The 24,686-nt window shown below is 40.9% G+C and overlaps 2 protein-coding genes across 2 annotated transcripts; one reads left to right on the forward strand and one right to left on the reverse strand.

The window, feature by feature from the left end:
• Positions 1-166: 166 nt before the first annotated feature.
• LOC121963535 (obscurin-like) lies at positions 167-17,230 on the forward strand. The gene is made up of 27 exons (XM_042513824.1): positions 167-244; positions 1,312-1,445; positions 1,540-1,669; positions 1,776-1,899; positions 4,171-4,414; positions 5,272-5,405; positions 5,486-5,598; positions 6,701-6,869; positions 7,029-7,116; positions 7,204-7,404; positions 7,493-7,553; positions 7,642-7,719; positions 7,813-7,985; positions 8,177-8,203; positions 8,327-8,479; positions 9,066-9,111; positions 9,205-9,282; positions 9,470-11,213; positions 11,381-11,509; positions 11,623-11,745; positions 11,927-12,094; positions 12,317-12,422; positions 12,688-12,927; positions 14,304-14,527; positions 14,879-14,975; positions 16,216-16,365; positions 16,501-17,230. The coding sequence occupies exons 1-27, from the start codon at positions 167-169 to the stop codon at positions 16,679-16,681; spliced, it is 5,193 nt and encodes a 1,730-aa protein (XP_042369758.1). The 3' UTR covers positions 16,682-17,230.
• A 637-nt stretch (positions 17,231-17,867) lies between these two features.
• LOC121966507 (guanylate kinase-like) lies at positions 17,868-22,426 on the reverse strand. Its single transcript, XM_042516594.1, has 8 exons — positions 22,315-22,426; positions 22,038-22,079; positions 20,739-20,864; positions 19,528-19,624; positions 18,663-18,801; positions 18,278-18,362; positions 18,115-18,200; positions 17,868-17,949 (listed from the first exon to the last, which is right to left on the reverse strand). The coding sequence occupies exons 1-8, from the start codon at positions 22,424-22,426 to the stop codon at positions 17,917-17,919; spliced, it is 720 nt and encodes a 239-aa protein (XP_042372528.1). The 3' UTR covers positions 17,868-17,916.
• Between the last annotated feature and the right edge of the window lie 2,260 nt (positions 22,427-24,686).

Genomic DNA, 24,686 nt, shown 5'->3' on the forward strand with positions numbered 1-24,686 from the left:
TATCATTATTATTATTATTACAGACACTGCTCTCCTTCAGGATTTTGTCAATGCATAAAAGGGAAATAGAAAAAACAAGACGGAAACAAAACAAAACAAACAATTCTGCGGGTGTCGCGTGAAGGTACTCACCGTTGTCAGGACAAAGCTCGTGAGCTCTCGGGACATGGCGACTGCGCCGCGCCGTCATGTCCGCCGCTCCGTCGTTCCTTCAGCCAGCTCGCGGTTGTCGTTGTTCACCTGTGTAGGTGTAAATTCATAAACGGTTGTTGGTGGTGTGTGCTGAAAACTTTTAGTCTTGTCCTCTTTGGATGGCTCGCCTCTGGCAGCTCCCTCGTGGCGTCTAAGCAGTTCACAGGCCTCTGGAGCTCTCACCTGTTCTCCAGGTGACACTGACTAGCAGCTAATGAGTCATGTATCACGCCCCTAAATGTGACGTCAGTGCAAACCCTGCTTCCTACCACCTGCTTAAACCACACCCACCTCTACAGGATATTAACATACAGATAAAGCCATCATAACATTAACGTTGTGACTGCTACTTGTATTAGATCTAACAGTGCGACTACATGGGACTATACCTTTGCACTTTCTTTTTTTATAAACTTCCCACTGTGAACCTCTGCTCATTCTTTGGACAGTTTTGCACATTTTTGCACAAGATACCACCCCTAAACACTGCACTGCTCTGTCTTTTTAATTCAGATATACTGACCTTTTTTTTTATAATACTCCATCAATATAATTTTCTTATATGTATATGAACTTTGCAATATTGTAAGAGAAAAAGTTCATGTTCTCTTATTCACACTATGCACTAATGGGTCAAAGAATGAAATTTATATGAAAATGTACTTTGCAAAAAAACACACTGATTCTGGTATATCCAACTATACTAATGCTGTAACTATTACCGCTACTAATATTGCTATAGCCTATACTTATTACTTTTACTATAACAAGCCCCTTGAGGCAAATTGTGCTACATATCTACCTCACATTGTGATTGGTGATATGATACTATATACATTTTATTTTATTTATATTGTTTATTTGATTGGGACAATGCAAATGAACACAGCACAGTACAACTTTGACCTGTTACAAACAAGCTGTAGTAACTGATGCTTCACATAAAGAGATTATAACTATTGCTAGTTTCCAACTCCTGTCCCTAATTCGGCTTTTAGTAAAGAAAAAGAAGAGAAGATATCAAGGTTACATACAATAGCATGCAACAGTTATGCTAAAATAAAATAAATAAAAACTGATTTGACTTACCCGCCACTATTGTTATATTTATATTTTTAGGTCACTCTAATGTATTTCTTCTTCTCTCCAGCTCCACCCAGATTTGTGTCTCGACTGGAGAGTGCTTGTCTGATAGAAGGAGAAGATATTCAGTTTACCTGCTCCACTCTTACTGCTCCTTTACCACGTATCAGGTATGGTGACACAGACCTAATGTAACCACAGTAGTTACTACATGGTATTTTGGTCATTGTGTGCATCAAACACATCCTCCTTTGGGTTTGGCAGGTGGTTGAAAGATGGCAGAGAGTTGACTGACCCGCAAAAATACTTCATCCTGAACGACGCTCGGAGTGGGATCTTGTGTCTGACGGTCTTCAGTGCAACAGAGGCAGATATCGGACAGTATGAGTGTGAGGTATAAAACACATATCCATTATGTCTGTAATGTATGTAGATAGTCTCATTGATATTAGAGAGATACATATTTAGATACATTATGTTAAATGTTGATTTGTTTTTAGCTTTTGAATGAATTTGGCTGTGTGAAGTGCAAGGCCGGACTGTGCCCCGCTTATGTGCCACCGATTGAAGACGACCAACCACAGGACTTACCTCCTAAAGGTAGGGCAGCCAGAGCCGCTGAAGGTAAATATCCTCCACGCAGGGTGAAAACCCCTGACTGGGTTTTCATGTGGATGCTCCACACTTTCACCAGTTCAGCCGTGAGAGAAGAAAAGCACATGCCATTGTCCAGTTTCACTTCAGTTCACCTCATGTCTGATCCTGTCACCCTTTTTTACGTCACATCATATGACATCTCTTCACATACCAACAAACTGCAACAATTTGCATCAATTTCCACTTTCAACCACTACCACTCATCCATTTTATCCAGTCAATGCCATTTTCCCTCTTTTTTTTCCATTTCAAACACACTCACATCATACGTAGTTCCGACTACCATCCCAGGTGTCACTTGATCCCCAGGGATTATGGCACGGACTACATTTTTTTATATTGTGGTATGCATGAGCTAAAAGCACCCCTACACACATTTTCACCTTGTCTCATTTTTCCATTTCTTGTATTGCCATTTGTTTTAAGTGTTTAACTCGGAGAGCAGCGTATGAAAACGAATGCATATTGTAAGTTCACACTAACTGAATCAAATATCAGTGGCTAACTCCTCTCCCAAAACATTACAATGACCACATTAAACACATACCTAAACATAACCATCTGACCTAAATCTTAACCGTTCCTCTTTGGTCACGATTATATTTCACTGCTCACTTCATCTGTTCTTCTCGCTAGCCAAGAGCTTTTACTACTTTGCATAATTCATTTTGAGAATCGTTCTTGAGGCTTCTGTTTGTGTGGATGTATGTCTGTATATAGATTTTGGGATGCATTTTTTGTGTGCATTTATGGATGTATACTTGTGCATGTAGTTATTTGCAGATGTATTTTGTGTATGGACTTGTGGATGAATCTTCTTTATCTTTCACTATTTTGACTTTTATAAATGACTTTTGGACAGGTGCCGCAAACACTAAATACAGCACGTAGTTTTTGTGAATATATTTACAGTACTAATGCTGCTGTGATTGTTCATATCAAATAAACTTAACAAAACTGCAGTAACAGTTTTATAAGAAAAAAAATCACAAACTTAACACCTACCAATAACTATTTCTAACAACTTTCTACTGTCATAACCCAGGGGGATCTAGTGGCTACCATTCAGCATAGACACCATACTGTACTTCTCAGCATCCTCACGCATGAAAAGACATCATCACATTTATTGTATGGAATGTTTTTGTGTTTTTCATCATGTTTTCACTTTCCACAGAGGGCATGGGTTGGGACAGACAAGATTAATTCAATAAGGAGAGACTGGTGGATGTAGTAAAGATAACTGCACTGGATAATTGTAGTGGTGGTGGTTAGTGACTCTGCTGAAACCGAATAAGCTATATTAATTTGCGATGTCTAGGCTGCAATGGGGAGGTGAGGGGTGTGCACAAAGGTAGCATGAACCTACTAAAAGCAGAAATAGAGTCATATTTTAAAAGGCAGCAGCAAGATGATAGGCTAGCAATGACGGTGTGTTGCTGTATTGCTTGTATTGGTTAAATGTGATCAGCTGAGCAAGCAGTTGTATGAGAGCATGGGTGCGAGATGTGAATGGCAGGTATGAGAAATACATTTTAGACCAAAGCATTAAAAATCTCTCTGACAGAAAATTTTTCTAGAGCTTAATTTTTCCCCCATTAGACTTAAAGTCAGACAAACCTCGACATGCCAAAACTAACAGCAGTAAATAATATAAAGAGATAGTAACTATTACTTTCCTATATTGCATAGTTTGTGCCAGTATCTATTATTTATCACTGTTACCATCACATAGGGTTAGAAATCAAAGTAATATAATACAGTGTAATAGGATTTAACCAAGTTCAATAGAATTAATACATGTTGATGAAAACCCACTGTAAGTTTGACTTACAATATTCTTTATATGGACTATAAAGGTGTCTCAGTCACATATATACTTTTTTTCTTGATTTTCAACACTAGTTCACCATGTTTTTCCTTCCATTGTCAGTAACCTACATGTTTTTCCATCTTCCCTCTACTATTCCTAAAGCAGGAACTTCCACACATGGACCGTTCCATGTAAGTCATCATTGTCATGATAACAAATAACCATTCAACATTCCCCTTTTCTCCTCTCGCCAACGCATGCCCAGCTAACTCTTCACTCCTACGAACACAAGATGGTCATGTGCTCGGCAGTTGTCCCCTTTACCCTCATGCAGGAGTGAGCATACGCTCATGTCCTATTGGGTTAGTGGGGTTTAACCCTCGCGTATTGAGGTAAGAAATGCATTGTCACTGTTTCCGGCATGTAAGGTAATGTACTCTTTCATTTTTCATTTTCCAATGATACAGCATACAGAAAGTACAGTCAATGCAACATTATAATAGATTATTTGAAGTATCTAATGCTTAAATTCCTACTGACTGGCATTTTCGTTTTTACAGATGCTGACTCAGAGGGCTGGTCCACTGCCTTTGTGAAGAAATGGCTTCAGACTGATTTCAGCCCCACCTCTATTGCTCAGATGCTCTTCCCTCCTGAACACCCAGAACAGTACGTTTAGTGCCAATAATATTGCTGTATTAAGCCTCCTTTCCTTCCTTTGAAGTGAACAGACATCGGCCACAACCTGGTAAATTTTGTCTATGGTCGCTTGATTTAATAGTTAGTTAGAACTGGATGGTAGAGGAGTAAAAATGTAAAATGTAGAATCCATAAAGTAGTTCTATCTCACACAGACTCTGCGCTCAAATGGACTCTATGGTTAGTACTCTCCTGAAATCACCAGCATGCATCGGTCCACCAATAAGTCAAATATGGACATGTCTACTGGTATACATGTGGAGCCCACAGTATAAAGTAGGAGCAATCGGTGTGACTGGGTCGATTTTATGTCGTGACAGGGCTTTCATTTGTTGTTGTATTTTGTGATAATTTATTTGAATTTAGTTTCTTTGCAGAGTATTAAAAATAAATCATATACATACATAGCCACATATTATACCTATGTGTCTGTATGTTTTACAAATTTTGTGGGTACTGAAACTCCAGCAGCAAAATTAACATATATACTGTATGTATGTATACACATGCCTACACATGTCCATATAAAACACAAACTGATACATCAATACATGTATCCTCACATCATTCTTCCCCCCAAAGTAAAAAAAACCCAGACGAACAAAAAAAACCCAACACATTCAGCATAATGAACAATGAATAAGTCTTATAATGACCAGCCTGATTTATATAGATTAATTAGGCCTGACCTTCTCCATTGCAGGGCGTTCATTTATCGGGATCCAGCCATAGCATCCATGGCATCCAGTCAGGGCCTGTGTGAAATAAAAGCACGTTAAGATCTTTATGTCTTTATGTCTTTTTATTTATCGTATCTTTGTGTCCAGAGCTGTAGTGGGTAGCACTGAAGAGGCTGTTCCCATCTCAGTACCCATGGATCAGGCGGTGCAGCAGCCTCTGTGTTATCCAGAGGAAGAAGAGGAGATCTACATCTCAGAGCAAATGCAGGAGATCACAGATGGTATTATTGCCTCTTTAACATTAGAGCATGACATCTATCAAATGTTGTGTGATTACTGACTCATCCAATCTCTTATTCAGCTCCTCCCAACGTCCAGGTACCGGCTGAGGACCTGTGTGTAGAGCCTGGCCAACCAGCTACATTTACTGCCATAATCACAGGAAGACCTGCTCCTAACATACAGTGGTACAAGGTAGGAGTGCTGCAATCAAAAGGTTGCCATCTAAAGACAAGACATTTTTTGGGGTGGTTGGGTTGTCTCATGATTTAGGGGATAGAAAAAATATCATATTTCTACCACACAAGTCACTTTTGTGTATATTGTCTTTATGTACCTATGTTTAACAGGGAAGCATAAAAAATAGCTCTAGTTTATGCATTTTTTTCTTATAAAATATAAGTACTAATTAAAGCTGCAAGCAGCGATGAACGAGCCCTCGCACCTCTGTGTGTGTCAGGGCTACTCGCTGGACGCAGACTGATGTGGCCATTTCTCCCTGAGAAAGGGCAACACTGTGCCTCTGACTCTGTCTGTGTGTGTGTGTGTGTGTGTGTGTGTGCGTGTGAGGGCCAGCTAAAGCCGCAGCTGTGATACATTTGAAAAGGGCGCCAGCCTGTGTGACTATGGCAGAGCCCTATGTGGTCTAATCTGCTGCTTTTACAGTGCTGAGAGTAGTGTAAACAATAGAGTAAGACCGCACTCTGCTGGACAAACTATAGAATGCAACCATTTCAAAACCACCCCAGCATCATTTTCTGCATCATATGGTCTGTGAACAGAGTTTTCCTGCATTTGGGAAAAACATGTGCAGAGGTGAATTGCTCCATTATTAATTTTTGTATGTCTTCATGAAACGGGCTGGAGGGGCTCCTTCGTTGAAGTCTGTTAGGTGGCGCTCTTAAGCCATTTTTTTGAGCCCATACAAGTAACCCGTAAAATATCAAATTTTTCACCAGTCCTGATGTCTGTGCAAAATTTGGTGACTTTTTAAGTATGTTAAGGCCCTCAAAAATGTGTCTTACTTGTTAAAAAAAAAAAAAAAAGAATTCCTTCGGTTTCAATAGGGTCCTCGCACTGTTGGTGCTCAGACCCTAATAACAGTTTACAGTCATGCTGCCTCCTCTGAGAATTAAGCATTACATATTTTTATGGGTTCAACTTCCACCCTTTAGAGGTCACAGAGGTCACAGGAGGAGTTAACATTGTTTAAAGGGGTACCAAGACAAAAGTTTTAACAGTATTTATACACTTTGTAGCTGTCCCTATTAAAACTTGACTCTTTCTGTGATTGGAGGACGAAGAGGAGCTTACAGCCAATGAGAATGTGGAGATAGTGCAGCATGGTGCGCGCTGCTCAGTGACCATAGTGTGCCCAGAGGGTGAGGACAGTGGCGTATACACCTGCTTCGCCTACAATGACTCCGGTCACGCATCATGCCAGGCAGAGCTGACAGTGGAGGAAGGTGAGACAACAACAATGCTGCCGTGCATCATTATTTTCGATCAACAGATGCTCAGCAAAGCTTAGGTGCGAAGGATGTCACAATATTGCATTATCGTAAGAAAGGTGATGAATATATTGTCCTCAGTTTTGGTTCGAACCAGATTTTTTTTCTCTGCAGGGCTGCTGGAGTGTCAGGAGAGAGAGGTGGAGCTGGGGAAGAGAAGAAAGTTATTTTCTGTCTATGACGTCCACGAGGAAATTGGAAGGTGACCTGTTCTTCATAATGATGTAGTTCGACCTGCCCATGACCCCTGTTTATATTTGATATGATCAACATCATTCCTGTGTTTTAGGGGAACTTTCGGGGTGGTAAAGCGTGTAATCCACAGACGAACAGGGGAAGTGTTTGCTGCCAAGTTTCTGCCTTTGCGGAGCAGCACTCGGACCAGGGCCTTCCAGGAGAGGGACCTGCTGTCCCGCCTGGCTCACCCCAGAGTGGCCTGTCTGCTGGACTTCTTCTGTACTAGACGTACTCTTGTGCTGATCACAGAAATGTATCCTTTCTGTAACATAACACAGTATAATCTCTCTTTATTTCCTCAAAAGGGGTTATGAGTTTGAGTTCTTTAACACCATTTTAAGCTGCTGTTCTCATGGACTTCTGGACCATTTATTACTGAAAGGATCGGTCTCAGAGAAAGAGGTGCAAGATACATTTATTCCCTACATAACCATTTTATCCTGAAAATATGATGCTTATCTCCTAACGAATATTCTACACTTCATTTCAGGTTCAGTCGTACATACAGCAAATCCTTGAAGGAATCGGCCACATTCACAGCATGAACATTTTGCATCTGGACATTAAAGTAAGATTTTCTGTCCAGTCAACATCGCATTATTGACTTTGTCATTATTCTTTATGTGCTCCTTAACTCCATTTTTATTTATTTTCCCTTTAGCCTGATAATATCCTGATGGTGTATCCGCCCAGAGATGAGATCAAGATCTGTGACTTTGGCTTTTGCCAAGAAATAGACACGTCCAGACACCAGTACAGCATGTTTGGTACACCAGAGTTTGTTGCCCCTGAGATTGTTCACCAAGAACCAGTGACTGTGGCCACTGATATTTGGTGAGTTATTATACTGATCTGGCATCAGATGGTGTTTGCAAAAACCTTTTGTGAATTTTATTGTGTGTAAATTTCTAGACCTCTAATGTCACAAAGAGTTTTAAGTGAAGTTAAAATGATTTGTGTGCAATTGCAAATTAAAGCACAAAATTAAACAAAATGACATTAATATCTCTTATTCTCTCTGCTAGGTCTGTAGGTGTTATAGCCTATATTTGGTATGTATCACTGCACTTTTCTTTTTCTTTCTTTTTTTTTTTATTTTTTACAAAATCTTCAATATACATTTTATCAAAAAGCTGTGCATATTACATGAGTTGTTGTTATCTTTTTCTTTAAAGTCTGGTATGCCGATGCCCTTTTGTGGGTGAGACGGACCGTGCCACACTGCTGAGGGTCGGGGAGGGGACCCTAAACTGGGACGCCCCTGATGTGACGTACAGGAGCCCTGAGGCTCAAAGCTTTCTCCACATGCTCCTCCAGCCAGATCCAGAGTAGGGAACCTGATTTAATATTGCTTACACTGCCCCATCAATCCAGTCTCTTCATCATGAGATATTTTCTAAATTTTGTGCAAGTGAAACAAAGTCCAAGTTTATGTAACAAATGAGGATAAAGGTGTCTCTTTGCATTACTGACATCGATGCCATTTCTGAATCAACAAGTCAAACATAACACAAGCCACATGTTGTTTATATTCCTGGTAAAACTGCATTTAGCTCATTTTGAACACTCACTGATCAAGACTGAGATCTTGAGGGACTCAACAAAAATTGCAAATAAAAAAATTAATGAAAAGTAACTGAAAGCTGCATAAAACTACATTAACCAGGTTGATCGTTCTTTGTTGCTGTTCTAGCATCTCTTTCACATAACAAACAGTAATCTGATCAATGTTAATATCAAAGTATTCCTTGTAGAATAATATAATATTTGTTCAGCATCTCCAGTGTTTCGTTTTCAAACAGCTACAGGGATGTAGTGGTGGGCTCAGGTCGCCAGTACACACCGACAGCACTATTTTTTCTTAGTGCAACATAACACACATCTGACTACTCCCAATTTTGTTTTCCCCTGTAGGAAACGACCTTCTGCCTTTGAGTGCTTGAGCCACCAATGGCTCCAGGTGAGAGCAAATACAGCACGTCAGGTGTTTTAATCAAACAAACTACTGTGCTACTTAGAAAAAACAACTAAACACTTGTTTGTGTGTTTACAGGACGAACATGCAGGAGAAGATACTGATGAAATCAACACAAAGACTTTGAAAATCTTCATCTCGAAAAGGAAATGGCAGGTGAGTTCACTGAAACATCGACCTCTGGGGAATAAAGGAAGGCACTGACTAGGTTCTTGAAATGCTGACGGTCCTGAAGTTCAAGATGATTACATGAGTTTAATTCAAAGTAGATCATATAATGTCCTACAAGAAAACATATTGTCAAATCTGTCTTCACCACTATCTTTCCCATCTCTCTCGCTAGCGTTCTTTGACTTGCATTGGGTCAGTTCTCACACTGAGACATATCCCTGAGCTGCTGGATGCTCCACTCAGAGAGACTGCGGTGACGGTGCCTCGAGAGCCCCAGGAACACAGCAGCACCTCCCCGAGCAGCGGCTCCTCGTCTGAGTATGATGAAGCTGACTCTTGGGACTTTTTCCAGCACTACAGCCCGACTGAGGAGGAGGAAGAAACAGAGGAGGACTATGATCCTTTGACAGAGAGAGCGCAAATCCCCGACTCTTTGGCCAAACTCCACCTGGATGCAGAGGAGGAAGAGGAAGTGACATTAGGGGAGGAAGAGGATGTGGAGATGGTGGGAAGGAGGAGTGTACTAGAGCGGAGTGTGAGCAGGCAGTCAGTTGCGTCATCAGATGTGTCGAGCCAGCAGACTCCTCAAAGGGAGCGCAGGTTCAGCAGGGACAGCAGTCAGTCTCTCTACCTATCTGATGGGGACGAGGGCTCAGGGAGTGACGGAGGTCGTATTCCTCGTGGCAGCGTCATCCGAAGCACTTTCTACAGCACCTCCCATCAGCTCTCCCCCATGTCTGCCAGACACATGACATTACGGGACAAATTTCAGGCCAAGAAGCAGGAAAGAGGTCGGAAACCACTCCGGAGAAGTTTTTCAGGACGTCTCAACGAGCCTCTTATTGAATACGTGGAGGATGAGACGGAAACAAATCGTGGTCAGAGACGAGGGTCAGTCCAGCCCACAATGCAGAAGTCCTGCTCCTTTGACAGTGGCGTTAGCCTCGCCCACACAAACGTGCCCCCTCATCGGAGGAGCAGATCTCTTGATGAGAGTTCTCGACGATCTCCCAGCTCACCCACGCGGACAAAGTCAGGGGAAGAAGAAGGCTCCCAAAGTCTAAAGGAAGATTTCACAGATGACGAAGTGGCAGGGAGAAACCGTTTGGCCATCCCGAGCCCTCGGCGACCCCCAAGAAGACGAGGCTCCGTCTCTCCAGTAGAAGGGAGTCACATGTCTGGTGGATCGTCTGTTCCCTCAAGCCTCCTTACTGGAGACAGAATGAGCCCCAGGTTGGATCAGGAGCGAGCAGCAGGCGACACCTTCGCCGGCTCCCAGGGGTCTCTGGCTGAGTCGTCTATTTTGGAGCATGGTGGCTCTGAGTCTTCCAGTAGACTCGGCTCCTATGAGGAGCTGAGTCACGGTCATCTCAGAGGAAGATACAGATCAGGAGAGATTGAAGGGTATGATGATCAGGGGGAGCCTCTGATTTCGCCATCCCGGCACTCATTCCAAGAAGTTAAACCTAGAAGCTCATTTCCCCAGGCACCGCCGCGTAACCGCACTCGCTCCAACCCTAACTTAACCATTAACAGTAGAGGTCAGCCAGGAACCCCACTAACAGCAAGCCCCAGTCCCAGCCTGTCCTCTCTGCAAGCCCCAGAGAGGCCCCCCAGAGCCCGGGACAAGAAGGAGGGCGGTGGCCTCCAGAGACATGCGTCCGCTCCAGCCCTCGAAGCCCGGCCACCCACAGGCAAATCACCCAAGCTGGGACTGCTGAGGATCTTCCGCAGGCAGTCCTGGACCGGTCATTCATACTCCCAGCTGGACAACACAGAGTTAGGACCCACACTAGGAGAGATCATGAAGCCAGACACTCCTACCATGTCTTTGAGGAAGAAAATGAGAGCTTCAGCCTCGAGTCTGACCAAGCTGTTCTCCAAGTCCTCCAGTAAGGAGGATGTGAGTAAAGGAGGTGAGCTATTGGAAATCATACTCATTTTATTTGATCAATAAATAAAAATTGATTTAAGCAGCACCATTTTAAGGAAAAGCCAACGACACAATATATAGATATTGTGTGAGAAATTTTATCCAAGCAATTGTTTTTTTCCTTTTTGTGTTATTTGTCTTATTCAACAGGCCCAATAGTTAAAGGATCCGCTCCCATCCCTCCTGAAAGGCATCGTAGCTCTGGTCTTGAGAGCCCAAAAAAGAGGACCTCCAAACTGCTGCCTTCTCTTAAAATACCTGCATTCAGAAAGACAAAAGGTTGTGAATAAGCTGCATTCTGTTGATTATGTATTTCTAGTCCAAAATGGTTAAAAATCGTAATTTTACTATAAGCCTGGCTGTTTATGTTTGTTATTTGCCATGATTTCCAGATCTGCTGGTCCGTCCCAACAAGGCTGAAGTTTTCCAGTTAGATGGAGGTGGAGTCCTGCTGGTTTGGAAACCAGTTCAGTCCAGTGACCCTGTCACCTACTGTGTGCAGTACTGTACGGATGGTGGGTTCACAGCGATAACACAGCAACACAAATGTAATCGGTGGTTTGTGTTAAAAGGAAGCCAAATTAATTTTTTTATGTTAGTTTTTTACTTTATGCTAGACTACCACTATTGCTTGAGCATCATGACCATTAAAAGTTGTGGATTTCCAAGTAAACCACGTGTTATGTGCCTTGTCAGGAGGGGAATGGACGGTTCTGTCGGAGGAGGTCACTGAAAGCTGCTTTGTGGTAAAGGACTTACCCCGAGGAGCTTCTTATGTGTTCAGGATTGGCTGCATCACCAAGACAGGAGCAGGACCATTCAGTGATGCTTCAGCACCTGTTGTTATGGCAACTCATCCTGAAGGCAACAAAACTCAAACACAATATGCTGCATGTTTGCTGTTAAACATGTGTTATCAAATCCATTTAATTTTTCCCAATTTTTTAGAGTCTATTTTTGATCTAAGATCTTCACTGGTTTGGTGTTTTCAACATACAGATTTACAAAAAACAACTGTAAAAATGTACAAACGGGCACCACAAAGAGAGTTACATTGTTTTCACCTGTATTTACTCTGTTGTACAGAGATCCACATTCCTCTCATCCAGACTGAGTCACTGGGGTCAAAGGTCACTGGGTCAGAACAACAGACTGCACACAGGAACTACAGTTTTCTCTCTGAGATCAACAGGTGGGATTTTTAAGTCGAAGTTGCCCTTTTTGAGTAAAACCATAGTTAACCTAGCTGTCATGTTATTTTTTTCACTACTCCAGTATTTACTTTGTAAAACAAAATCAAGTGTTTTCCAACAGACTTTACCTGCTTATTCAGTGTCACAAAGGACTGGAATTAGCTCTGGGATGCAGTCCATAAAGGATAGTCTAATCTTGTTCCTCCCATTTCCCTTTTCTCAGTACAGCTTTCTCTGTACCTCTTTTGTTTTGTTTTCTCACAGGGGCCGTTTCAGTGTAGTTACCGTGTGCAGGGATGTTGAGACCAGCCAAGTGTTTGCTGCTAAAATCACCCCATATCAGGCAGAGCAGAGACAGCTGGTGCTGAGGGAATACCAGCTGCTGAAGAGGCTTCATCACACTCACCTGGTGCAGCTGCACGCCGCCTATTTCACCTCCCGTTACCTGGTGTTGGTGGAGGAGCTCTGTCCTGGCAAGGAGCTGCTCCACAGTCTGGCAATGAGGTAAAAGAAGGCTTGAGAAACACACAGACCAAACTGTTTGTGTGTGGATTTATACACTGAGGAGCAACATCAAGTAGGAGAGATAATGCAGAAAGAAGTGACCACCATTTAATTTCAAAATAAGACGCTGTAATTATTCTAAAAAGAGAGGTGGAGAAAAAACAAACACTACAAAAGTGCACTCAGTAGACTGCAGATCTATGTCGGACATTTGTGAAATGAAGGGGAAACAATATGCAAGTTATATTATCAACTAACCAGAGGAGACAAGCCATATGGAGACAAACCTCAGACACAATCTCCCCACATGTATACACACACACACACACACACACACACACACACACACACACCACATATATACATACACAGATCATCAAATCAAAATGGGACCAGACTTTTCTTCGTATGTCAGTTTTTGAGCCATGACAAAGGACAAACTATGGCAGACATGCAGACATAGCGGCTCGTTTTTAACCAAGCTGACTGCCAGAAAAGCCTTTTGCTGAGCGAATTTGTTAATCACTTCTGGCCCCTACCAGCCAGTTTCTAGCTGGCACATACACCATTATGACGTCAGAAAGATGCTGGACTCAATAGACGTTAAATTTAAGTTAAAACTTCACGTTGTGTGGACGTTCACTTTATATTTTACAAATGCTGGGTATTGTTCTCCATATTTTACAAATTATGTTTTTGAATGTTTAGGTTACATGGGCATGAGACTTTTGGAGGATGACGGTTACTTAACACAACTTAAAACCTATGAAATATCAGCATAATCTGATGTCAGTATTATACGTTAAACTGACGTTGTCATTAGTAGTTGTACTGACATTGAAGTTCGCTCACCTGATCTCAGGACCTAAATTCAACCAAATATTAAACAATGTTCATGGCCGGCTACATTAAGAGGAGTGAGGAGCCAGCAGTCAATGATGCTATAAAACAAGTTTATCAACAGTTGAACAGTTCATCGCAACCACGACAGCTCCTTGAGCATAAATGTGATATTAGGTTGATGGTTCCAGTAGTTTGCAAGTTTAGCTGCGGACAGACATACAGACACACGACCAAACCGATTTTTTAATGAGAAGTACAGCTGTTTTCATGTGATTTAAACACATTTTGAGCAGTTTTAAGATAATCTGCACAAATCAAACTAAACACTGAATTCAGATGTATGAATTTCCAGATGGCATATGACCACTTATTGTAACAAATCAATGTAATATCTTGCTTTTTATTATCCATTTCCTCTGGCAGACCTTTGTCAAAGAGGTTATTTCTATGCACCCAGAAGCCATTTGTGATGATCCTTAACATAATGTAGTTAAACCTAAGAAACCTGTCTTTCTGTGTTCGTGCCCTTTCAGAGATCTGTACGCAGAGTCTAACGTTGGCGAGCTGCTGGTTCAGATTCTGAGTGCGGTCGATTACCTCCACAGCCGTCGAGTCGTCCACCTGGACCTGAAGTCTGACAACATGCTGGTGGATGATTGTAACCACCTGAAGATAGTTGACTTGGGCACGGCTCTGTCCTTCACACCTGGTCAGCCTCTCAACGTCGAGCACATTCACGGCCTGTCGGAGAGCAAAGGTACTGATGTCTGACCAGTTTGATTTCAAAAGTCAAACTAAAGTGTGAAAGATTTTGATGCCTGCATTGTCGTAGATTCTTCTAGTACACTAAACCTTTGACTGTCATGGCCTCCAACAGACTGCCGCGGCAAAGGTACACATTCATTGAGGACGGATGGATGGAAATAATTCAGCCTAACTTCACCCACCTCAGCTGATCCTAGCTACCATAGCCTAACAAGTCTATTTTCTATCTTCTAGTTTTGAGTCATTTTCTTAATTAAAAAAATAAGCATGTGAGTGAATGTGGCATTGCCAGTAACAGCACAACTCTTTATGAACAATATCCCGTTTCTGTCTGTTTTGTCAGTTTATATTGTCCTTCCTAAAGCTCCGGAAATCCTTGAGGGTCAAGGTGTCGGGCCTGAAACGGACATCTGGGCTATTGGAGTTCTGTCCTTCATCATGTAAGTAGAGATGCACAGATGAATTAGCTGCACAAAATGCAAACATATTTAGGAGAGTTTGTGGCTTCGGCAAAGTTATTCCCTTTGTACTAAAGGATCAGATTTTGTACAAGTTGCATCCCCTCCATCTATGGTATGGATTATATGGCACTCATATCTACTCATAAAGAGGAGGGCAGACCAAATACTGAGATACTCTAAAAATCATGTGATTCAACATCAATGATTCAACTTTAAATTCTTAAGCTGGTAGCAACATTTGTGATTTAAAAAATATAGGAATAGTCTTATATTGGAAACAAATGCAAAAAAAGTTGGCTAGTGGTGATAAGGGAGGGGAATTAAAAATATTACTTTATTACAATTTATTTTTAAAAAAAGCAGGGATAAAAAATCTAAAATCACAATTTGAATAAAATGCAGTCCAACTTAGGCATAACCTAACAAAACTAAGGAAAGTGAGCCGAGGCCACTTGCAGAGGCAGACTGTGGTACCTGTGCTCCTACTTGCATGCAATAAGTGAAGGGACCTAGCCTCCCAAAAAGATGGCACTCCGCCTCACTGAAAGAAAAATACAAAAGAACTAAAAACAAACCACCCAGATGGTTTAATAATAACAAAATAAGTATAATCTGAACAAAACTATGTGGCTAATCAACATAAACAGCTAGATAGAGGGCAAAAAAGAGTTATAGTAAAATTCTAAAAGGGCTAAAAAACAGCAGCAGCTTAACCTAAAGAAAATTAACAGGTTTAACCATGCTGTTTGCTGAAATGTGCATTGTGGGACTCGACTCACCAAGGTAAGCAGGGCAGCTGGGTATTCTTCATGCATCATGTGCAGCCAGCAAGCAATCAAAGCTCCTCTAAACAAAATGCAGGAAAATAAGTGTGCAGAGAAATAATTTGATTGTCCATCTGAAGTCTAATCGGCTACACGTACCTGCAGCAGCACATCCAGCCACACTTCAAGGAGAGGCCAAAATACTGAGCTTGCCAACAAGGCTGTGTATGATCAGACCTTGATGAGGGGAGTGGTTGGGGAGGAGTGAGGCCTGAGGCTGCGTTCAGCAGCACTACATGATCACACTGACAGACTGGAAGAGAGAGCACCTCACCACAATGAAATGTTTACCAACTGACTGTATCTTTTGTGGTGCTGAGATGCTAAATTATAAAGTAATTTGGTAAAACACAATGTTTTGAGGTTTTTTGTATTCTCTTTCCTGTCTTCACCAGGTTGAGTGCCGACAGCCCGTTCCATGCTGAGCACAGCTGGGAGCAAGACAAAAACATCAGGAAAGGAAAGATCCAGTTTGGGCGTTGTTACCCCGGTCTGTCAGAGGGAGCCTTAAACTTCATGAAGAGCAGCCTGAATAACAAATCCTGGTGAGTATCTCTCTTAAAATGTAGTTCACAACAGAAAGCGTGTTTGTGTGAAACTTTGTATTTGTACGTTGGGAACATATTGTTAATGAAATGTGTATATTCTGATATTATTCTAATGTGATAAAAACTTTGTAGGGGGAGACCCACTGCAGCCGAGTGTCTCCAGAACCCATGGCTGCGAGCCCACCGAGCCCCACACAAAGGCCGGCACTCCAAAGTTTGTTTCTCCACAGACAAGCTTAAGGATTACCTCAAACAGAAGGAGGAGAAACGAGACCAGGTCCGCACCAAGCTTCAGGGTCCCTTTTTCCAGTAAAGCAAAACTGCGAGGGTTTCACTTACCAGAAGCTTGCCCTAAAAAGTCTGCATCTTTACAACCAGCTCGCTTCTTTTCAGCTTCTTTTGTGGCTCGTTGGAGCCAGGACAGATTTCTGAAATCATTTTAGTATCTTCTGATTTTGAAAATGTGATGCGTCTTAATGAGTGTTTCAAAATTCATTATCCATTGGCTTCTATATGTGAGTGTGCTTTTGGTTTATATGGAAACATACCAGGGATGAGTTTTAGTTAAAGAGCGCATGAGTTGTAAAATTCAGATTTTGTGACATTAGAAACTGTTGGTTGCTTCTTGGTATCAGACAGATGCACGTGTTTGGCCTTAAAACTGTTTTCTGTGCTTTTCTTCTTCATACAGAAAGCAGATCTTTTTTCTGAGTGACATATTTTATTTAAAAATGTATACATTTTTGCCTTAAAGTTATATTGTACAAATGGGAACTCGATTAGATTTCTATGCTTTGTTGAATGCCTCATAATATATGGGTCAGTCACCTGCCCACATGAGTTGATGAATGAAAGATTCATTAAATGGCACAATAGAGGTCAGTCGTCATCGTCCTCGCATTCTTTATTCAACACGGAAGCATACATGCAGATGTTAAATGTAATTTATGCAGTGATTTTTTTTTTTTTATCTCAGATGCATAAACTTCTGTCATAATTGAATAATATGCAGCATGTGAGTAATTATTTAAATAACAATACAACTGATAACAGTGAAACACTCAACTATGAGGGGATTTATTTCTACTGTATTAAACTTAAACAAAACAAATAAATATAAGTGTAACTACAGAATATTTGCAGTGAGGTACTGACTGATGTGTACTCCACACTTGTGTGTCAGCCAGTGCCAAACTTTAGCTTACAAACACCAAATGTAGCTGTGGATTTGGCGGTTGTATCTGTTGTTTTTCTTTTACAGGGCAGCTGAGTCAGCTGGCAGAGATGTATGGGTCAGATGTTTACGTCTAAATCAACCACTTAATTTATTAAATCTAACACAAATCCCCCCCATTCTCTCTCTGTCAAGAACAAACATCCTTCAATTCAAAGTCCGTCTTTTCTTTCTTCACTGAGCGTTATGTACTGAGCAAACCTCCGACCATGTAACGCAGAGGGTAAAAGACAAACTTCTCCAAATGAAAGTTTATTTTGAGTTTGCAGGGTGTGTTGGCGCTTCTGTCCAGCAGCAGAAAGGCTGTTTGCTTCTTATGATTTGGCCTCCTTGACTTTTTGGATTTCCTGTTTAAAGAGAAATGAGGCACACTTTTACATTTCGCACGTTTAAAGCATGTTGCTGTTCAGAGCATCAGGGAGATAAAATGGTTTGTGGAGCAGCTGTTAGACAGGAGTATCAATATATTTATGAAACAAATGAGCGCAATGATATTTTATGGTTTTACTCACATCGCTGAGGATGTCTTTCAGCTCCTCGTAAGCCCTCTCTAAGTCATCATTGATGATAACAACATCAAACACTCCGGGCTCGTTGCCTATGAAGAGATTTGGATCAGCTGCTTGTTGTCTTTATTACAGTATCATGTTGGAGGAAAACTGCAGAGAAACTTACTGAGCTCCATATCCATGCGTGCCGCCTCCAGCCGTTTCTGTAAACTCTCCTCTGTTTCTGTCTGTCTGTCCCTCAGACGTTTTTCCTGAGAAAGACGATGAAAAAAGATATATTTCACCCAAGAGTACAACACAGCTATCATTTCTGCAGCTCACATGCCTCACAAAGTCGTATATTTTATATCTTATTTATCTCAGATCCATTTTGTCCCTCACTATCTTGTTTTTATTAATTTTTCCAAAATAAATCTAGGTATTAACTGCATGTAGCAATCAAAATTACCACTTTTTCTCACTCTTTGACAGCTGACTCTTCACAGGCAAGAACAAATCTTGAAATATTGCAATATTTTATATGGATGCAACATATTGAGTTGGACACTTACCAGGATCTCCATGGAGGGAGGCTGGATGGAGATGTAGATGGGGTTTAGGTCAGTCTCTTTAATCCTCTTCACTCCCTGGATGTCCACATCTAAGATGCAGATTAGGTTCTTGGCCAGCACGTCTTCGATGGCAGCTTTACTAGAAAATCAAAACATTGCTGTATCAGAAAGTCATACAAAACAGGAGGGTTTTTGAACAGTTAGGATGATACATCTGAACATGGAGGGGCTTGAAAATGTCCCAACAGGTATTGAGAGTGTAATCATGTAATTTTTGTGCCTCTAACACACAGTGACCAAGTTAAGAGGATCGCTGCATTGATCCAATCTGCTCAGACTCGTACTGTGGTGAGTGTTTGTTATCTTCAGAATAAGAGGAAGAGATTAAACGTGACACACACAGTGCTGAGCTGCAGCGTTGCTCTTTTTGACCTAGGAAGGGTTAAAGCTCCACCATCTGCCACCGGGCTATTATATATCCTCTTGATCCCTTCGGCCAGGCCTGAGGGTCTCTTATATAAGACGATAGTCTTTATTTAAACCGAATTAATTTAAATAACTATCAGTGACATTTATACTTTGTGGTATTTTTTCAAATTTTCATCCTGTGGGTGGAATGAAACAGCATTTAGACTGCTGAAAAACACTGACACTATATAGATGAAGCTCATTTTTTGCAAGTGGGCAACTTGCTAACACATGTCCCTTAAATGTTTATCGGAAATGAAATGCCTTTGGGTTTAAAATGTTCAAAGAAGGTGACATAACTAGATATAATGTGTACAAAAAATAGAAATGTCAGTGATTCTGCATATAAATCTGATGTTTTTATGGTGGTTTTTGATTATATGGTGAAAATATTTACCTTGTTCCATACATGTTGCCAGAAAACTCAGCGTTTTCGATGAACTCTCCGTTGTCAATTGCCTCCTGCATGGCCTCTCTCGTCGTGTAGTGGTAGTCTGTAAGATGCAACTTTAATCATGAATTTAGCTCTGATTGAAAACAGGTGATGCAAATCAAATTAACACATACTACAGCTTTTAGTGAAAAATGAGTCAGGGTGTATCAAAATAAACAATAAGCATAGCAGTGATTGCACCCAAAACTAAAGAAAATCCAGGCACATGGGCCCAACTTAATGTTTACAATTTACTGGATAATGTTTTTTGCTTATCTAATAGTGTGTGTTCAATGAATGTTCTCCGCTGAGCTAGTTTTGAGACTGTGTGTGTGTAGGATGCAGTCATTATCTAAGGTAAAAGCATGCAAAATTGATAAATGTTTTATTTATATTAACATAGAGTATAGAGCACATTATTTTGTCCATACCAGATTCTTACGCCTAAGTCTTCACAACATCAAAACTTCTGAGGGATCTAAAACAGCAGAGTTTTAGAAACAAACAAGTTACTACTTCTAGGACTGATGGACACTGTGATAGCACACGATCATTAGCACGAGAACACGAAGGAGTTTGTTCAGACTGAAGCAACAATCTGAAAGGAAACACTGGATAGATTAAGAGGTGGCAGTGCTGTAAACAAATAGATAATAAGCCTAAAACCAGGGCAGAAATTACTTTTTAACTGCATGCTGGAAAACTGCAGTATATTAAATATTTCTATGCAAGATCAAAACTTAAGTTTGGCCCAAAGTGAGCAAAGTTCAAAGTTGTGTTCTAGATTAATAAAAAAAAAAAATCAATTCAGTGTCCAGTGATGTTAGTACAAATAAATATTTTCCCTGTATAAATTCACATTATGAATCCTCCTCCTGTGATGCTAATATCTTGTTGCAAATCATCAGTTCTCCATCAGCCAAACAGGGAAATGGGACACAAAACCTCACGGGACTGGAAATGGGAATCACTACTGAGGCGTCACAGGGGGCTATTTTCAAAAGCTTTTTACTCCAAAGTGTAAACTGTCTGATCCTGATTCCTTAGATCATTAAACGCTTTTCTTTATCCTTTTGTTTGTCACATGTCTGAGTCTGATTCAAATGACAGCATGCCAGGATGAAAGTAACCCCTCTGCTTTAAAATACTGTGATCAGGAATCACACTGAGGTCACCTTTATCTGTGGTTTCTGATTCATTTGGACACGATAATGAGGCTGACTTTTCTAAGTCTTCAGAGGATAAGACGGCTGCTACGGGCAGTAAAGTAGCCCCCAGAAGCATGGGGAGCTTGTTCAGGCCTATGGAGAAAGCAAAAAAGGCACAGAAAGAGGTTTATGCCTTTCTATCAAGGAAGCTATACAGGGGGTACAAAACTATTCGTGCAGTTCACTTGGGAGTAAGAAGTGCTGTGGATATTATTTTAAACCAGGAAGGTAGGGGAAGTGGGGAAACACTGCACAGAAACAGATGTGCAATATGCACTTTTATCACAGTTTGAGCTCTGAAGGCCTGCAAAGGTCTACTGACTTTCATTTGACCAGACAATAAAAAACAGAATCGGATCAAGCAAAAGGTACAAAGACACTTCAACAACTTAAAATGATAATCTGAGCCTGTCTGTGGCAAAAACATTTTTACCACTTTTAATGGAGATACAATTGCTGCTTAAGCTTAAATTGCAGCTGCTACCCAATTTCTGCTGGACCAATTTCAAAAATTGTTGTTCTTATCAGTCTCATGGACACATATGCACATTAAATATGGTCCAGGCTGAAAAATGCACAAGTTATCCTTTTAACGGAATCAAAAACAACAATTTACACACATGCCACTAATTTACAGATGTTCACAGAGCTGCAGCCTGACCAGCCAAATCAAAATACTACACCAAAAATCAAGAGCTTAAAAAAGAAAAGCCAGAGTACAGAGAGAGCAAGAAAATGACAGGAACAGAGAGGCAATGGCCAAAAGTAGTGCGATAAAGCACAAGGTATGGTGGCTGAAACTGAACATTGCAAAAGGTTGACGGACCAGCAAATAAAATCCCCTGTATCAGGCTAAGTTTTAAAGCTAGTAAAGATACTGGCATATGAAACCCGGTACCAACCATGTCATCTTTTTAGGAAGAGAAAAATTATACTCCAAATTTAGGCAACATTTTGGTGAGTAAAAAAAGTTGCATTGTCATTTTTCTAAATTGTGTATTGTAGTATTTTAGTTTATTTTTATAATTGGTAAGGATGGGTGGATGAGGGGCCGAATTTGGAAACTGTCTTGTCTCCGTGTCCATAGTTCCTAATGGCTGGCCTGCACAGTTCTACACATTCAAATCAAGTCCAGGGCTGAGTCCCAGAGCATGATGGTCCTACCACCGTGTGAAGGTGCTAAAAACATCAAACACCCACTTGTGGCACCTGTGCAGATACTAAAGACTGTCACAATGAGTCTGTTTTGAAGCAGAACTACTGTACCTTTTCCATCCTCCTCTCCTGGTCGAGGGTTTCTTGTTGTGTCTGTAAGGAGAGGATTTCATCATTAAAACCCGCCCTGAAATAAGGTGATGGATCATCAGTAATGTTGCTTTTTGAGTGGAATTGCTGCAAAACCTTAAAAGATTTACTGGTGTAGCCTGACACAAAATCTATCAGCAGGTTCAGAATTAGACCATCAAGCCGAGACACTGTGACTGCTGTCCCACTTCCTCCTCAGACAGGAGGAAGCTGATAACCACTTGGCACACAAACGTACGTGACACGCTGAATCCAAAGATGCCCTCATGATCCTTCATCAACTTCTTCATCAGAGTGCTCTTCCCTGCTCCAGAGGGGCCACTCAGCACCAGGGGCCTTGGTCCTGACATTGTTCTGAGACAGACGGAGACATTAAAAGGAAATCAAAATGATATCTTTCAGTGTCAATCTAGAGTGTGAAATGGGACAATGCATTTTATGTAGGAATCATTTTTTTCAGAAAATAACTTGTAATAGATGATTTTTGCCCTTTTGAGTATTTTACTCAAACTTCTTTTAACTTCTTTTCTACATAAACAGTTCTGCTGCTCTGCTGGTAAAGCTCACCAGCTCTCCCTTCAAATGGCCGAAGGTGTAGAAAGGATTATCCTTTGATCCAAGCTTCCCTCTACCACTACGCTCTCAGGAAGAAACCTTCCAACACGCACATCAAGGGTTAAAAGCCGGCCTTTGCCCCGACATTATTGTGGCTTTAATCTCCACTCATAATTAATCGACACTTAGGAAATTCCTATTTCCTTAATTGAAATATTTCAGCACGTCCACGTCCTAATTGCTGACTCGTTAGACAGCCAGAGGCCCAGGGGTTAATGTTAAGAGTGCCTGTTAATGAAGTCATGGCAGGTCAGTCAGCAGAATTAATTGGATCTGGGCCAGGCGGCACAAAGGGTGCAGGACAGGTGACCTATTTGGCTGCTGCGCTGAGAGAGGATGATATTTCAGGGAACGCTGCTGAATAAATTCATTTATAATCCACATTAATACAATTAAGTACAAATACAGTCAAAAAACACCCAATAGCTCCCTTTAACATTTTCCTATTATGGATTATTCACTGCTTTCCCCCACAGTTTTAGAAAAGAACAGCTAAAAAGGTCAATAAATTGCAAACCATCCATTTTGGTTCCCTTTGTCCTCAACCTTGCTGAACATTTAGTCACTCATACAGTTAAAAAAAATTCAAACTAGATGTAATCACATGAAGGAGCCTTTGCAAAGTGAAACCCTAAATGCAAGATCCTGCAGTGACTGAACATTTACTGCACACCAACAGAAAACTGCAGAGCATTTAAAATATGTAAGCAGCAAACAAATACTGTACAAACATATATCATAGATGTGTAGTAGGACATGCTGTAGTCTTAGCTGTACAGTGCAAAAAAAATAAAATGCAGCTCTCCTTTGAGTTGAGGTTTTCAAATTGAAACTCACATTAATCACATTAGTAAATAAACAATTATTTTGTAGGCGAAAAGTTTCATCTTACCTTTCCTCCTGAGCAGTCTGTGTCGTCGAAACGTTCAGTAGCAGATGATTCTTTAGCCAGGCTTCTTAATGGACTACAATGAGTGTGTGTGTTTGTGTGTGCGTGTTTGATTCACTGAAGCAGCTCACTGTCAGTCTGAATTACCACCACCTCCCTTCAGCTCACTGACCAATCACATGTATGCATGCTGGCTTGTTTTTATCCACACCTTCTATACAGGTCACACCGACAACCTGTGCGCAGCGTAGAAGGTTTTGATAAACAAATGATCACTGCAGCAGAAGCTTCGTGTAAATTTGTTAAACCAGAGACTTGTTGCTTAAGCACCAGATTTGTATTTCTGGCTTTAAGGGGAAAAAGCAGGTTAAAGTGTGTAAATATACAGTACAAATCAAACAGAAACTCTTCTACTTAAGGTTGGTGTGGTAGAAACATTTTTAACTTTATCCAGGATAGTTTCTGTTCACACTCAGAAAGTTACATGTATTCATACCTGGCAGCTGCCCAGTACAACCACAGTCTGTTAGAGGAATACTTCACCAAGAAAATTATCATTTGTATATTAGTTACCCACCCTCGTGTTATGTTGAATTCTCACATGCCTCCATGGTGAATTAGGAGTCCAAAAATTCTTAATGAGCTGAAGAAAATGGGGGCCGCGTTTAACAACAGCGAAATTATATCAAAACATGTTTTTACAAATCTAACACAACTTGTGCAGTATAATCCAAGTTTCATGTATTCGGTCATTTGCTCAGTTCTCCCCAAACACATGCATTTTTGCTAAAATGTTACAGCTAGAGCTTGTTGAGGCGCAGTACTTGTCTGTGCATGAGATTGTTTATGTTTTAAATCATAAGGTTTTTGCAAAAATTCATGTGTTTGGGAAGTACTGAGCATACGACTGGATGAATACGACTTAGATTAAACTGTGTGAGTTGTGTAGGAGTTTGTAAATAGATGTTTAGATATAGTTTTACTGCTGTTAAACATGGACCCCATTAACTTACTTCAATTCATAGATTTTTTCTTGTTTTTGGACTCTTTGTTCACCATGGTGGCATATGATAAAACAATGCTTTCTTCACAAATTCAGTAAAACA

Source organism: Plectropomus leopardus, chromosome 3 (genome assembly GCF_008729295.1).
Source record: "Plectropomus leopardus isolate mb chromosome 3, YSFRI_Pleo_2.0, whole genome shotgun sequence".
NCBI lineage: Eukaryota > Metazoa > Chordata > Actinopteri > Perciformes > Serranidae > Plectropomus > Plectropomus leopardus.